We start from the raw sequence: 16,854 nt of genomic DNA on the forward strand, positions 1-16,854 counted from the left end.
TTGATCTCTCCAATGGACTGCAGAGGGAGGAGCTCACATGCCTGGCTGGATCGGGGCAAAGGGCTCTTGGTAGTGGTGGCTGGTCCTGCTGCTGCTTAGGTGTAAAAGCAGTTGATTTTCCTAGCGGACTGCAGGGAGGGTGGAGCTCATATTTTTGCAGGATCGGGACTGTGGGTTTTTGGTGGGTTGGTCCCATTGCTGCTTAGGTGTAAAAGCAATTGATCTCCCACTGCTGCTGATATTTAAAAGCAGGCAGATTGTCCAGGGAGAGGAGCTCTGCACTCAAACTGCCATCCTCCTCGCCTCCAAGTTCCAGAATGTTTTTTATATACATGTTTTTTATATACAGTACTGGCCTATCTTCAGAGAGATGTACAATTTTTTAAATCAGGTACTCTAAGTAATTTCCCTATCTGTTCTGGAAGGCTCACAATCAAATTATGGCACCTGGCGCAATGGAGGGTTACGTGACTTGCCCAGGGTCAGAAGGAGCGGCACTGGGATCTAAGCCACAACCTCAGGGTGCTGATGCAGCAGCTATAGCCACTGAATGGTAACCCAGATTCTGTAAATGGTACATAAGTTGGTTGGTGCCCAGAAAAATGGCACCAGTCATGTGTCAACCATGCTTAGACACCTTTTACAGAATCATGCTAAGTGGTTCTTATGCACAAACTTAGGCACTAGAAAAATAAGCAAAGGTTTTAAAGGCCTACATTTCAGGTATCTACGTTTTAGGAGAGTCATGTTTAGTGGCACCTAAGTCACATTCCACCCATAAAAACACCCACTTCGGCGTCAGGCGCTACTAAGTGCCACACGATATGTGCCTTCCTCTTATAGAATCAGGTAGGTACCGAATTAAATTTTTTCAATTATTGAGGCTATTAAAGGGATTTTGCCAATTAAGACCCCCTTTAATCAAGCTGCGTAATGATTTTTTTTATCACAGGCCATAGCAGTAAAAGCTCAGATGGGTGTGGGGGTGGCGGCAGGAGGGACTGGGCATCCCTCCTGCTGGGGAACATTGCAGGAGGTTTTAGGGGATCACGATAGGAGAGATTGAGCATCTCTCCTACCATGATAATTGCGGGAGGCTTGGGGGGAACGGCAAGTGCCGGGCAGGAGGGACTGAGCATCCTTTCTGCCATGATCATTGTAAGGGGGGGGGGGTTCCACGATCCTCTAACTGGCACTTATGACAGACGCAGGTTAGAGAAACTTGCTTTTAGGCGAAGGACTGGTCCCTCCCAAGCCTAAAAGGTCTTGTTTTGGGCATTTGGGAATTGGGCAATATTTTTTTTCGAGAATAGGGCTTAAAGGTGGACGGAGTGGTGATCTTGGTAATAAAACTCCTCAAAAAAAACAAAACACATTTTGGACATTTTTTTCGAGAATGGAATTTCCCTGCTTCCTACTTTGGGCACCTAGGGCCTTAAGCCAAAAGGGGACTTAGATGTTTTTTAAATTATTATTAGGCCCAGTGGCGTACCTAGGGTATGTGGCACCCGGGGCCCATAATTTTTTGACACCCCCCCATGTAAAAAAATATTTTTTGTAATAACCATGAAACTGAATAAATGGTCATAATAGAAACAGGCAGTGAAAATTTTCTTTTATTGAACCTCATATATGTAACCATTATTCCAAACATACCATAAGATAACATAAATTATGTCTGAATTGTCATGACATCAGAAGTACATATGGAGTAGTTGCAGGTGATGCTTGGGACAGTTCTGATTGTGTTAGTTCGGTTTTATGTGTTTTTTGAATAGAAGGGTTTTTATTTCTTTTTTGAAGGTTTTGTAGTTTGTGGTCGAGGTCAATATGTTGTAGAGTTGGGGGTCGAGTGTTGCAACTCGAATGGCTAGGAGGTTGTCGAACTGATTTTTTCTTTTGACGTTTTTGGTTGGAGGGTGTGTGAATGGTGCGTGAGTTCTCCTATGTCTGGTTGAGGTGGATTGAATTATTTAGCTGAAGAAATTAGTTACCCCCCCATTCCCCACACACATTAATTCTCTTCCATTTTTGTTCCCATTATAAAAAACACTGATAAGTTCTCAGAAAAAAAATACATTAAAATAAGAAGTGAAAACAAAGGCCCCTACAGATGAGAACATAACATAAGAATAGCCTAACTGGGTCAGACCAATGGTCCATCATGCCCAGTAACCCATTCTCATGGAAGCCAATCCAGGTCACTAGTACCTGGTCAAAACCCAAAGAGTAGCAACATTCCATGCTACCGATCCAGGGCAAGCAGATGTTTCCCCCATGTCTTAATAACAGACTATGGACTTTTCCTCCAGGAATTTGTCCAAACCTTTCTTAAAACCACCTACGCTATCTGCTTTTACCATAACTTCTGGCCACTTCATTTTTAAGCTGAGATCTTTCCTTCCAAACAGAGACTTTGCTAGATGTCAAATACAGCACAAGGTAACTTCACACGGACTTAGCTGTGCAGGAAATGTGAATCTCCTCATACACCCACCATATAGTGCAAAAATGTGCAAAGGTCTGCTTTTTTCTTTCGATCACTACATAGACTAATGCCACACAAGCAGCGCTGTTACAAACATATTCTGTAGGTCAGTGCTAAGGTTAACAGAGTTTCCTTCCTTGGACCAGAAGGAGATACTGACAAACCCCTGGAAGAGATCCCAAAACAACTACCCAGGAGCAACACCCAAAGACCCACTCAGTGTGTGAACCAGTTGAGTTGAGTGGACTAACTGGGGGGGTGGAAATGGGCCCGGAATTTGATCAGCAGAATTTCCCAGATCACCCCTTCCTCTCAACACATTGACACGCTGCCGCCACCACCACTAGGAACACCTCACCGGGTAGGCCAGCAATGCTATAAACTTTATAAAACACATTATTATATTTTCTTATAAAGCACATATTTTAACTGAACTCTCTGACATCCTCAGCCTTTCCATTCACAAAAATAGAAGGAAGAAAAGTTCCCATTTCCTGCTGTCTCATGTCCCCGGCCTATACAATATTTTTCTTCTGCAGAGTGCAGACCCTTCAAAAATCTGACCAAATCCTCATTTCACTTGCATTATAAAGTACTGAGGATGCCATCTCTCCCCAATCCCAGGTCCTAAAGTCTAAGACAGTAGCGCAAACTAGTGCTGCCCGAGTCAGGGGGAAAAAAAATTTCGATTCGATTCAGCCTATTGAATTGGTTTATCGATTCGATTTTCCTGCCCAATTGGGTGTTTTTTTCAAACATCCTGGTGGGTTTATTTTATAGCTTTTTCACACACCCCCCCCCCCCCTTTGGCTTCTCCTAACCACATTGGCGCTGTGGTGTAAATAAAATAAAGAAACAAAAAGGACTTTTCCTCTCTCTGTTAAATCCTAGCTCACGTTTGCGGTCTAACACCAGCTCTGGCAGGATACACATTTCAAATCTGACATATTGTAATCACAAAACAGAAAATAAAATTAGTTTTTCTACCTTTTTGTTGTCTGGTTATTTTTCGAATCTTGTTGGTCCAAGGCTCTGGTTGTTTTCTGATAACTTGCTTGCCAGGGTCTCCTTCTTTCTTCTTTCTCCGTGCTAACCATCCATCTGCCATCTCTGTCCTCCCCTTCCGTTTCCCTTCCCTCCCCCGGATGTCTGACATCTTTCCTTTTTTTGTCTCCCTCCACAGAGTCACCTTTTCTTAACTACCCTTTCATCCAGCAGCTCTCCCTCCTTCCCCACCACCCCAGGGTCCACCATCTCTCCCTTTCTTTTCCCAACTACCCTCCTAACCAGTATCTCTATCCCCCCCCTCAACACCATCCCTTGTGTCCAACTTCTCTCCCTTTCTGTTCCTTCCCTCCCTAAAAACCATGTCCATCATCTCTCTCTCTCTCCTCTATTTTCAGACCCATTATTTCTTCCCACCCAAAGTCCAGCATATGCACATCTCTTTGAACCCCTCTCCCTTCCCTCCATGTACTTCTACACCAGGGCCCCCCTCCCCTGAAGGCTTGTCCCCCCCTTAAAGGTCTGCATCCCACCCCTGAAGGCCTGTCCCCCCCTTGAAGGCCTGCTTGCCTATTCCCCTTGAAGGCCTGCCCCCCCTAGAGAGTTGCGCGGGGACAGAAATCCCACCCGTCCCCACCCATCCCCGCCAAAGTCCCACCCATCCCTACCCATCCCCGCGAGGAATCCCACCCGTCCCCACCCATCCCCGTGAGGAATCCCTCCGTCCCCACCCGTCCCCATGAGGAATCCCCTCCGTCCCCACCCGTCCCCGCAAGGAATCCCCTCCGTCCCCGCCCGTCCCTATAAACTTCAGAAATAGTTATTTCATTTAATTATGCTACTGAATTAAAGGCTCTGGTAGAAACCCATTTACAAATAAGCAAAAAGACTTTATTAATTTGAAAATATTAATTGGGAAGAATACATACTTTGTAAACGGGTTTCTACCAGAGCCTCTAATGTTTATAAATTTTTATCAACACAACTAATATACTACTTTATCCTGAAGCAAAAAAAAAAAGAAATAGAATTCTTTTCCTACCTTTGTTGCCTGGTTTCTGCTTTCCTCATGTTCTCATTCAATTCCTTCCATCCACTGTCTCTCTTCCTTCTGCATCTTCCATTTGCTCTGTTACTGTGCCTCTCCCTTTCTTCCCCCTTCCAAATTGGTCTGGCACCCATCTTCTTCTCTCCGCTCCCCCCATAGTCTGGCATCTGTCTTCTTCCCTGCCAGCGTCTTCTCCCTACTCTCTCTTCCTCATTTCCTTTCAGTGTCCTTCTCCCCCCCATCTTCCCCATGTCCTTTCAGCGTCCTTCTCCCTCTCTGTCTTCCCCATGGCCTTTCAGCGTCCTTCTCCACCCCTTTGTCTTCCCCATGTGCTTTCAGCATCCTTCTCCCCCCTCTGTCTTCCACAAGTGCTTTCAGAGTCCTTCCCCCCCGCCCTTCCCATGGCCTTTCAGCGTCCTTCTCCACCCCTTTGTATTCCCCCATGTGCTTTCAGCGTCCTTCTCTCTCCTCTGTCTTCAAGTGCTTTCAGAGTCCTTCCCCCCCCTCCTGTCTTCACCATGGCCTTTCAGCGTCCTTCTCCCCCCTCCTTCTCTACCGCCCCGGGTGCAGCACAGCCGGCCAGGTCCCCTTACTTTTGTGGCACTTCCCCGACCGACCGACAACAGCCCCGGTCCGACAAACCTCCCTGCCCTTAACCGCGAATCTAAATTACCTTCTTACAGCTGCTGTAAGAAGGTAATTTAGATTCGCGGCTACAGGGCAGGGAGGATTATCGGACCCGGGCTGTTATCGGTCGGTCGGGGAAGTGCCACAAAAGTAAGGGGACCTGGCCGGCTGTGCTGCAGCCGGGGCGGGGCGGGGCGGGGTGGGGCGGACCGACCCCCTCCCTTGGTAGCCACTCGAACTGCGAGGCTACTCTCCTTCTCCTTCTGCCCTGCCTGCAGCACAGAGCCGAACGGAAGTCTTCCCGATGTCAGCGCTGACGTCGGAGGGAGGGAGGGCTTTGTTAAAGCTTTGTTTAAGCCCTCCCTCCCCTCCGACGTCAGCGCTGACGTCGGGAAGACTTCCGTTCGGCTCTGTGCTGCAAGCAGAGAAGGTAGGGAGAAGAAGAGCCGCACGACTGAGTACATCCAGCCCCGCAGGAGCCCCGCGACCCTCGGAGGCGTCCCCATGGGATCCCCGCGACCCTAGGGGCGTCCCCACGGGATCCATGTGACCCAAAGGGGGAACCCGCGGGATGCCCGCGGGTCCCGCGGGATTCCCGTCGTCCCCATTCCCGTGCAGCTCTCTAGCCCCCCTGAAGGCCTGTCCCCCCCGAAGGCCTATACCCCCCTCGAAGGCCTACACCCCCCTCTAAGGCCTGCACCCCCCCCGAAGGCCTGCACCCCCCCCGAAGGCCTGCACCCCCCCTGAAGGCCTACACCTCCCTTGAAGTCCTGCCTGCCTGTCCCCCCCTTGAAGGTCTGTCCCCTCCCTGGAAAGCCTGTCCCCCCCCAAGGCCTGCACCACCCGACGGCCTGTCACCCCCCCCCGAAGTCCTGCCTGTCCCCCTTGAAGGCCTGTCGTTCCCCCCCCCCGAAGGCTTGTCCCCCCTTTGAAGGCTTGCCTGCCTGTTCTCCATGAAGGCCTGTCACCCCTCCCCCTCTACAAGGTCTGCCTGCCCGCCCCACCCTGAAGGCCTGCTGCCCCCCCCCTACCTCGGAGGACCGCTCGGCCCCACCACCACCACCACGAAGCACTGCTTATTCCTCCGGCCTCCCCGCTTCATTTCTCTGGGGAAACAGCCTGCAGCAAGATCGTGCGATGCCAGCGATCTTTGCTTGCTTCGGCTGTTTCCTCCGCCGCGGTCCCGCCCCTCCTCTGACGTAAGAGGAGGGGCGGGACAGTGGCGGAGGAAACAGCCGAAGCAGGCAAAGATCGCTGGCATCGCGATCTTGCTGCAGGCTGTTTCCAGACGCGACACCCGGCGCAGGGGGGGGGAGGACCGGACCGGACCAGGAGCACCCCTTCAGGACTTGGTACCCGGGGAGGACCGCCCCCCACCCCACCCCCTTGGTACGCCACTGATTAGGCTCCTCCAACTTTTCAAGGTTGATGTCTAATCTTCAATTTTATTTGTTCTTTGGGTTTTTAAAAAAAAATCTTACCTTGGTTGATTGTATCCATACCGACCATAGTACATATATTTCTTAAAACCTCTTGCTTCGTGTATGACTAAATTATATCTGGAGTCTGTTATAGGGGAAAACACCCTCCAGGGTTTCAAGACAAAGTTGGACAAGTTCATGCTAAACTGGGGAGACTGGACTCATTTGGAGCATTGGTCTTGACCTAGGGGCCGCCGCGTGAGCAGACGGCTGGGCAGGATGGACCACTGGTCTGACCCAGCTGCGGCAATTCTTATGTTCTTATGTTTGAAAACCATGGACTGTCTCGTTTGTATTTAAACAGTGATGTATATCTCCAATGGTATTATTGAAATGCAAATATGCTGTAGATCCTATATACCACTGAGGATTTGTCCTTGAAATTATATTTCATAGAAACACGATGGTTCATAAAGGCCAAATGGCCATCTAGTCTGCCCATCTGCAGTAACCATTATCTCTTCCTCTCTCTAAGAGATCCCATGTGCCAATCAACAATATATTGAGTATATAATGCAATATATATTAGCAAAAAATATTCAGATTATAAGGGTAATTCTGTAATCTAGATGCATGAATTTATGCACCTCTTGTACAGGTGCATGTCTAGAATACTAGCACTTATGCTCATAAATGGTAACCCATTAAAGTACTAACAGAGTGCCTAAGTAATATTCTGAAAATCCTGCTTAACTTATATAGTACATAACTCATATTTCCAATGGAGCCTACACAGGAGAACATGGGCAGGGCTCCCTAATGCATTTTGGTGTCTGCACTTGTGGTTGTGTAACTGTCCCTCCCCCTATGTGGGGACAATAGTACAATACCAGTAGGTAATTGTAGTCAAACTTATTTTCTCTCTTTATTGCATTATCCCCCTCCTTTACAAAGCCGCATTAGCATTTTTAGCGTCACCACATTGTATCCACGCATGTGCAGATGCCCTCCTGGCGCAGTCCCAAGGTAGAAGCTTTTCAAAACCCGGCCAAAGTGCCGGGATTTGAAAAGCCGTCCGGACACCCGGACATGTCCTCTAAAAAGAGGACATGTCCGAGTAATTCCAGACGACTGGTAACCCTAGGCTTTGGCTTAGGAGCATCAGCCTGCCTGCCCATTGAAATAATGATGACATCATGATGATAGGATGATCATGAAACCAGCACTGGTTTCTTGCAATTGCTTTCTTGGATTTGAGACAGAGTGAGAAGCTTGTGTGAAGAAGGTATAGGCATAGCAGACAGGTCTGGACATGTATGGAACTAGGTTTAGTTGGAAGGTGTGAATCATTTTACTCAATGGATTCCTACATAATACAGTGTGACTAACTGTGTTGAAGTATTCACTGCCTTATTGCTCTAATACAGAGCATGGTGTATGAATCCCATTACATGACAAAAAAAAAATTATATATATATATATACACAAATGTTTGCTTTCTCATGTAATTATGCCAGTGTTTGCTAAAGACAAGTGTGCGAATGGTGGGAGACACAGAGGAAAAATGATAATTGATCTTCCAGATATTACTAGGTCATCCACAGTATTTATGGTAGTCATAGGTACCTGGTATAAGAAGCTTTGGGAGGCTAAGCCTCCCCAGCAGAAAGTACAACCAGTTTCCACAAGTGAAAACCAGCTGGATATAGAGTCTCAGAGGCTGCAGAAGTCAGGGCTGCCTATCTTGAAGGAAATGAGCTCGACTCTGACCCAGAACCCATCCTTGAGCCAGAACCTGTCAGGAAAACAAGTGCCCATAGAAAGTTCAGTCAGTTCCCAAATGGTTATATGCCCAGTGAACTGAGAGGGAGCCAGAGAGTATGCAAACCTGTGCCCCAGCCACAGAAGCTAGGGGAGTGTCTTTAACAGTTTAAAACAGCTCTCAAAGAGTGTAAAGCAGGCAGCTCAGGAAGACCTGGCAGATAGGATTCTTCTAGCCAGGCACCAAGCAGGAGCCAATGGAGTGGGAAGGCCCTATATCTCAGCATACAGAGCTGGAGGCCCCAGGAGAAAGTATGGAAATAGCAACGTTTGAATTGCCTGGAGCTGACCCAGAACCAAAGGATGTAAGTTTGGCAGTTTCTTGCCAGTGATTTGCTTTGGATATTTTGTTGAGACAGTTTACTAAATGAAGTAACTACCAAGGAACTGTACTGAAGAAGTTTCTTTTTAGTTGCACAGAGTGGGGGCTGGGCTGGAGCAGTGCTACAATTGTGCACAGCCCTGATTTGATTTGCTATGTACCAGCTGGGACTGAGCAAGGAGAGAAGAAAGCTAGTATGTTTTGTTTTATTGCTTTGGAACTGAGGTGGATTATGGCAACAAAGTGAGTTCCAGAATTGTGGGGTAGGGTTCACCGAATATCTTGGGTAGGGATTTTGAGGGTGCTTGTTAAAAGTTTTTTTGTTAGTGAACCCATCAATTCTGTCCCAGTTCACAGGAACTGGAGAGTTGCCATGGCCTAGTAAGGCAATAGTATTGAAACTGCAAGAGCCTGGTGATGAGAAGGACAGTTATCCAAAGCCCAGGTCTCTATAAAGAATCATGTCTTTTTCATGCACTGTTTTTATTGTGTTGTTATGTTCATTGTAATATAATTTATGTCTTTGTGGTGGGGTTTTTTTTGTTGGTTTTTTTTAGGGGGTGGAGTTAAGCTGGAAGTCAGTATCCCAATGTTCATTAGATTGCTCTCTTACTTTCTTGTGTTCTGTGAAATGCCTGATTGGATGGGAGCTGATTGCAACTATAAAGGCGCTAAGATTGGTCTCACTAAAATTTGTAATGTCACTGTTTCAGTGTCATTTAAATTGATCTCTTTTTAGGCTTGGCACGTAAGAAGAAGACTTTAGTACCAGAAGCTGAAATGTTGATTACTTACTTGAATCAAATGGCAGGAATATAATAGGTTGTGACCTGACTTGACATGCTCTGTTTTTATAAACTGTGCTATATCAGTTGAAATCCAATGGCGCAGCTTCTTCAAAGATTTGCATGTTTCTGAAATCATATCTTTTCCACCCATTTTCCTTTCTCTTTGTTTGTCATTACAGTACATATGGAACATCCAGGTTTATGTAACAGCGTCTGGCTTCAGACATTATATTACCTCTGTCAGTCACTTTTGGAACATATGTTTTTCTGTAATCTTGATTCGGCTGCACTCTCTCGCTTTCATTCATATATACAGTACAGTTCTGCAAGCATAACAAACAATCAAAATTCAGAAACCATTCAACATCCACATTTGTAGAAATCACACTGTAAATATACCATTTTGTTTTATGTTTATAATTAACTATTCCAAGATACTTATATTCTAAAATAATAGCAGAAAAAGATCATCTGAGTTTTTAGCCTGCCAAATAACCCTGCCCGTTTTTCTTAACCACAAGGGTATATTCTAGCTGCCAGCCATAGAACATGACCATTTTTAGGAAATTTCAGCTTTTCCAGGAAAGATTTTGCTATTCTCCTTATCTGATCCTACCATCTCAAGTAAATGAACATGAGATATCCATCACCCTATTCATATTCAGCAACCTTCCTTCATTTCCATGTCTCTTTAAGATTGTTCAGTAATTCAAAGAGTCATCCATTTCAACATGGCTGGTTTGTGATCATCTGACCTAAAAAGTCTCCTGTGGAACCTACCAGATAGCGCTCAAATCACTAAACAATCCCCGACAGGAGGGATGCCCACTCCCTCCTGCCACACTCTTCCCCAACATCCCCAACAGGAGGGATGCCAACCCCCAACATCCCCGGCAGGAGGGATGCCCATTCCCTCCTGCAAGCACCTCCTGAATCCCCACCCCCCAAAGCCCACTCGGACCCCCCACCCTACCTTTAACAAGAAAGCCATCTGACAAGAAGGCCATCTGACAGGTCTGCCTCTTCAGAATGGTGGGCCTTCCCCTTCCTGGTGCACCCTGATTGGCCCAGGTGCCCATGGCCCCTCCCATAGGAGGGACTTTAAGCACATGGGCAAACCGGAGTCTTAGGCCTCCTTCCCAGTGCCAGATACCTAAAGCCACTTCCATGGGAACATTTTGCTGGCCTACATTTAAGGTGCCTATCATGGCCCTAGGGAGATGCCTAGGGCTGCTTAAGCTTGCCTAGAGCCACTTAAGGGTGAAACCACTCCCACACCCAGCCTTGGGTGAGCTTAAGCTTCCCTAAGCACCTCCCTGCACCCACAGCCTGCCTTGGGGTTTTTTTTTTTTAAATCAACAACGTGCATTCAGACAGTGGTTAAACAGTGGTAGGATGCCTACCACCACCTACAATTGGGACACCGTTTATAGAATATGGCCCTGAGTTCCCTTATACAGCCTGCAAAATAAACCTTGCCAAATTAATTAATGCATTTTAGCTCAATTTTAATTATTGCTCTGATTGTAGCCTGCAAGACTGACCTAGATGCTAGTTGCCTGAGTTAGCACCAGAAATTCATACATTTCATACTACGTTTTCCACTTTGCAATTTACTATGGACATTCCTAGTTGAATCATTTGAGTAGAGAATGACTTTTTAATTGTTTATTATGTGTGATATACTGCCTATAAACAATTATCTAGGTTAGGAGTTCTCAACCCAGTCAGGCTTTCAGAATATCCACAATGAATATGTATAAGATTTGTATCTCATAAAGATAGTGCTTGCAAATTTATTCATTGTGGGTATTCTGAAAATGTGACTGGCTAAGTGTATCCCAAACACTAGGGTGAGAACCCCTGATCTAGGGGGTTTACAAGTCAAATAAATATTATGACAGGGTCGGGGTAAGCCTAGCCCTGGCATCCCGGCTCCTGCCCCAGGCGCAAGTATTAGCGCTCTTTGGAGGACCACTCTGGAATAAACACAGCAGAGAAAAAAAAACCAACACAACTTTCCACCAATAATTTCCAGTTAAGTTTGCACTGGTTCTAATACAGCCACACCAGCTGTTGATGCTTGGAAAAGATTTAGCACAAACAAAAGTTCTCTTTTACAGCAAGTCCTTGCTTCAATCAGGAAAGAGAAAAAACCCCAAAAATCATTTCACTTTTTAAACCGGTTTTTTTCTCACAGTTTGGATGCCATGCTTTGCACAGTTCTGGGTAGCATTCTGGTTTCAAGAGCTTATATACAAGAGTTTAGCTCCATTCTTTTTAGGCTCGGCACGATTATTGTATTGAGCCCACTGTGTTTCTTCAGGAAGATCTCCCCACCTTCTTCAGGAAGTCCCTCCTCAAGGGCCAAATCCAGTCAGGTTTTCGGGATTTCCTCAATGAATATGCATTGAAAGCAGTACATGCACATATCTCATGCATATTCATTGGGGAAATCTCGAAAACCTGACTGGATTCAACCCTCGATGAGGGACTTTGGAGACCCCCTGGCCTGAAGTATGAATATCCCACTGACCCTTTTTATTTCTGGCAGTGGGCTGGGAACCATCCACCCTTGTTTTAATGGTCTAAGATTCCCCTCCCAAAAGTTCCCACTATCAGGAATGTGCAATGTCAGGTCACTGAATCCACTTGGGGCTTTATTTCTCCTTTTAAGGTTAGCTTTGCTTGCATGCAGGGATTCTGGTTTAATTTCTGTTGCTAACCAATCCTCACATTCAGACATTAAACTCTTATTTATTATATAGTCCCTCACGAGGACAGAAATGTTTCTTTAAGTACTTTAGACCATTGTTATAGAACAAACTTTCATTCACTTCCCCCACACAATACCTTACTGACTCATGCTGCATTCAGATATATAGTCTAGGGCAGTGGTTCTCAAACCTGTCCTGGGGGGACCCCCAGCCAGTCAGGTTTTCAAGATATCCCTAATGAATATGCATGAGAGAGATTTGCATACTTGTCACTTCCATTATATGCAAATCTCTCTCATACATATTCATTAGGGATATCTTGAAAACCTGACTGGCTGGGGGGTCCCCCAGGACAGGTTTGGGAACCACTGGTCTAGGGCTTCCATTTCCTCCCCCTCAGAGATATAGTCCTCTACTTCCATAAGGGACTCCTCACTCTCTGAATCTGGGTATAAGCTATCCTCTGGAGCCGCATTTGGCCAGCCCTGCTCATGGAGCTTTTCCCTCCAAATTAGCCTTTGCTTGGAAAGCAAAGTTTTTTTTGGCATGACAGTGCTGAGGGACAGGAGGTTTCTTAGCAGAAGGCAATAAGACAGAGCTTCTAGCATTCAGTTCCCTGTTCTGTGAGGAACGTCCTTCACTCCTGGTTCCTTATTGCCTGTATGTGTTTTCAGCTGGCCTTAATTTATTTTGCTGTGGAACTTTCACTGATGCTCTAGCCACGTTCTGCCTGTCAACTCCACCCCTCTCCTTAACCTTTGCTGCGTCAGATTGCCCGACCAGAGGTTTAACTGGAGAATTAACAGATGGTTTATAAAAGAGATTATAGTATCTTGTAACAGGTATTCTGGTTTTCTCTGCCATCCCTTCTCTGTTCTGCCCTGCCGGTATGATCTTAGCACTGGGAACAGAGTTAATGGGCAACTTCCGTGGTTTAGGAATAGGCACATTTGCTTTAGTGGCAGGGTGTAAAGCATATTTTGAACCAATGACAGGGGCTTAAACAATAAAATATACTAGTTAATATTCAGACTTTATTGATCAGCATTTTAAAAACACTGACTGTCACCAATTAGATTAGCCCCCAATATTCAGTGCTGAGTCATGTGCAGTCTTAGGCATTGAATATCTGGGGCTAAATGGTGTTGCCTTGGCCAATATGCAACTGGAGCCCACATAAAACAGTTATGAGAGCCCCAGTGGAATATCAGCCAGGACCTGAATAACTTTGCAGGGTCATTAGTAGCCCTCTAAGCTCCAATGAATTCCCAAATTGGCCACTTTCTTCTTTCTCGATCTAATTATCCTCATGCCCCTCCCCCCTAACAATCCCCCTGTCTCAGTAGGCCCTCTGGACCAACATTCAAACCCTGGTGGTCTAGTGAAGGCGATAAGGACAAGAGCAAACCCCACCCCCACCCCAGCTTCCTCAATATGGTTGCTTTGACCTTTTGTGACAGCCTTGCAGTAGTATTGTAGTATCATAAGAGATCACAGAAGATAATTTCCAGATGCTGCCACTGGGGAGGGAGCAAGAGGGCTCTTTCCTATCACCTTCACTGGACTACCAGGGATTGAAGATAGGCTCAGGGACCTATCAAAGACTTTGTTTGTGTCGTTGGAAGGAGTAGTAGAGAGTTACATAAGGTCATGGGGAGTAGGGAGGGGGATCAAAATTGGGGAAGGGGGGTGAAGCTGGAGTTGCCATCCAAAATGTAACCGGACACAGGCCAATATTCAGACCAATGCCTTGTTGTTTTCACCACATAAAGTTAAGGCAGCTCTTTTACTCCTTTAACTTTATGCATTTGCTCAACTGGATAGCAGATTGAAAATCTTTGCTAAACAGCTAGGTTTACACATCACCCTGTATCAACTCTAACTCCATCTCTGTACCACCTACAATGTAGCTGGTTTTGGTATGGGGATCAGAGAGGATATTCAGCAATGTTGTACAGTAGAGAATGACACGGGGAAAAAATCTGTCCCCGTCACCGCCCCGTCACCGGCCCACCATCCTCTGCACCGCCCCGTCACCGCCGTTCCCTTCACCGCCCCGTCACCGTCACCGCCATCCCTTTCACCGCCCCGTCACCGCCACTGCCATCCCATTCACCGCCCCGTCACCGTCCCCGCTGCATTCATATAAGCCTTAGTACTGTAATATTTAGCTTATTCCTTTCTTGTAAATCAAAGTTCCTGCTGCTGAACTAGAGAAAGAGATGTTCAGCTGGCAGGGCTTTGTTTATAAATTTTTATCAACACAACTAATATACTATTTTATCATAAAACAAAAAATAAATAAATAAATATAAATTTTTTTTTCTACCTTTGTTGTCTGGTTTCTGCTTTCCACATCTTCTCATTGAATTCCTTCCATCCACTGTGTGTCTTCTCTCTACGTCTTCCATTTGCTGTTACTGTGCCTCTCCCTTCACCCCCCCCCCCCCAATTGGTCTAGCACCCATCTTCTTCCCTCCGCTCCCCCATAGTCTGGCATCTGTCTTCTTCCCACTCTGTCTTCCACATTTCCCTTGGGGGTCTGTTCCTCTCCACCCTCCTTCAATGTCTGTTCTATTCCTTTCCACCACCACCCTTCCCTCCCTCCTTTACCATCTGTTCCTTTCTACTACCCTTCAGCTCCTCTCGCGTGGCCTATCTACCTTCCTTCCTCTTATTTTCATGGCACGTTACAATGTAATTTGTGCAAGCCACTGGAGCCTGCAAGCTCGGTCCCTGTCCCAACCCCACAAACCATCTCGCTTCTGTGCTCCTATTTTCTCCATTTCTAATATCTCCCCTATGTATCTGTCATTGCCCCCCCTGTGTCCATATACCATCCCCATGGCATGTCCCCTTTATGTCTCTGTCCCTATGCCCCATGCACATAATTTCCCCTCTTTCTGTTACCTTCCTGTGTCCAGATTTCCCCTATCTTCCTCTTCCATATCAGTGTGTCTCTTCTTTTCAACCCCATCTAGCTTTTTTCCCTCTTTCTTCCCCCCCCCCCCCCCCGCTTCTAGCATCTGGCTCACCTGCCTGTCCTTCCCTTTCATTCCTGCTGTGGGTTTTTCTTTCCGACTTCATCCCCTTGGCCCAGAATCTCTTTCCCTTTCACTCCCTTCTTCTAATTTGAGCCGGGAACACTAGCGATCGCACGGTCCCCGCAGCTCACACCCGCCTGCCCAATCGATTCTAGTGTTTAGCCAGCTCTCTCCCTTCTCCTCACCTTAGTTTGTAGATTTTCTTTTTCGGCGACCCGCACGCTATCAGAGAGCCGCGCACGCGCGGCTGCTCAGTGTTCAATCTTCTGCTCTGCTGCAACTTCCTGTTTCCGGTTGCATCAGAGCAGAAGATTGAACACTGAGCAGCCGCGCGTGCGCGGCTCTCTGATAGCGTGCGGGTCGCCGAAAAAGAAAATCTACAAACTAAGGTGAGGAGAAGGGAGAGAGCTGGCTAAACACTAGAATCGATTGGGCAGGCGGGTGTGAGCTGCGGGGACCGCGCGATCCTTTATGCCTCACTGCGGGGACAAGACCATTCACTGCCCCGCGGGCGGTGAATGGCCTTGTCCCCGTCGCCGCAGCGACTGCTAGTTTTCTTCCCCGTTTTCGGCGGGTGACCCGCGGCTAAAATGCGGTGGCCGCGGGTAAACCGCCACCGTGTCATTCTCTATTGTACAGTTAAATGCTGCTGAATATTCCCAGTTAGCCCTGAACATGAATTTAAGTGGCCTGGAGCCTCTCCTGGCTGCTTGAATAATTTTCAATATCAACCCTGTAATGTATAAAAGCATATCATAAATATTATAAACCCAGAGATTGTAGCGTATAAACAAATGATATCCTTAAAATACTCAACAGCACATTGTAGTGAATATCACATATACAGTAGCATTTTAAGAAGGACATCTGACCAGAATATAGATGTTGACATCCATTTCTCATATATTTTAAATCAAGATCTGCTGATATACAGCTTGTTCTAAAATACATGAAAACTGAACTTCCAAGTGTAGGCTACATCCAGCATGAATATCCATTTTACCAACTGAAAAGTTCAAATTATTAATGGGGAAAAACAAGGGTCATGGACCTCTTTATGGTAGCAGAGGAACATCCATATCATAAAATGGCCTCATTTATATCCATCTGGTGGAATAGCTTAATAGAGTGGGTAGTAGAGAATAACATAACATAGCATAAAATTGTATTTGTATACTGTAATACACTGTGAAGTTCAATGCGGTTAACAGGAGTTGAGTAGAAGATTGTACATGAGAGGTAAGGATATAAGTACAAATAACATAGGATCATGGTAAGGTCAGAGTCGAATATAATTGTGGCACGGTAATAGAAGAACTCAAGTAAATGAACAGCTTTTGAATATTGGTACAGATATAGAGACGGAGACCCCAAAAGGCTAGAGAAGTGAGGGGGGGGGGGCAGGTAGTAAAAGTTGAATGAATCTATAAAGAGATTTTTTTTCATCGTCTTGAGGAACATGAGAGACACGCAAAGAGGGTTTAGTGCTGTACTAGGAATTTGTTGAACAGGTATGTTTTTAATCCTCGTTTGTAATGCATGTATGATGAAGAAGAAGACCCTATAATGGAGA

The 16,854-nt window shown here is 46.2% G+C and overlaps 1 protein-coding gene across 1 annotated transcript in view; it reads left to right on the plus strand.

The window, feature by feature from the left end:
- The first annotated feature begins 8,561 nt into the window (after positions 1-8,561).
- The window catches only part of CSMD1 (CUB and Sushi multiple domains 1), a 2,397,241-nt gene continuing 2,388,948 nt past the window's right edge, over positions 8,562-16,854 (plus strand). The window contains exon 1 of the mRNA XM_033936341.1: positions 8,562-8,715. Within this exon, the coding sequence (XP_033792232.1) occupies positions 8,714-8,715 (2 nt within the window). The 5' untranslated portion in view covers positions 8,562-8,713. The remainder of the gene's footprint in view (positions 8,716-16,854) is intronic.

The sequence above is a fragment of the Geotrypetes seraphini genome, chromosome 3 (assembly GCF_902459505.1).
Source record: "Geotrypetes seraphini chromosome 3, aGeoSer1.1, whole genome shotgun sequence".
NCBI lineage: Eukaryota > Metazoa > Chordata > Amphibia > Gymnophiona > Dermophiidae > Geotrypetes > Geotrypetes seraphini.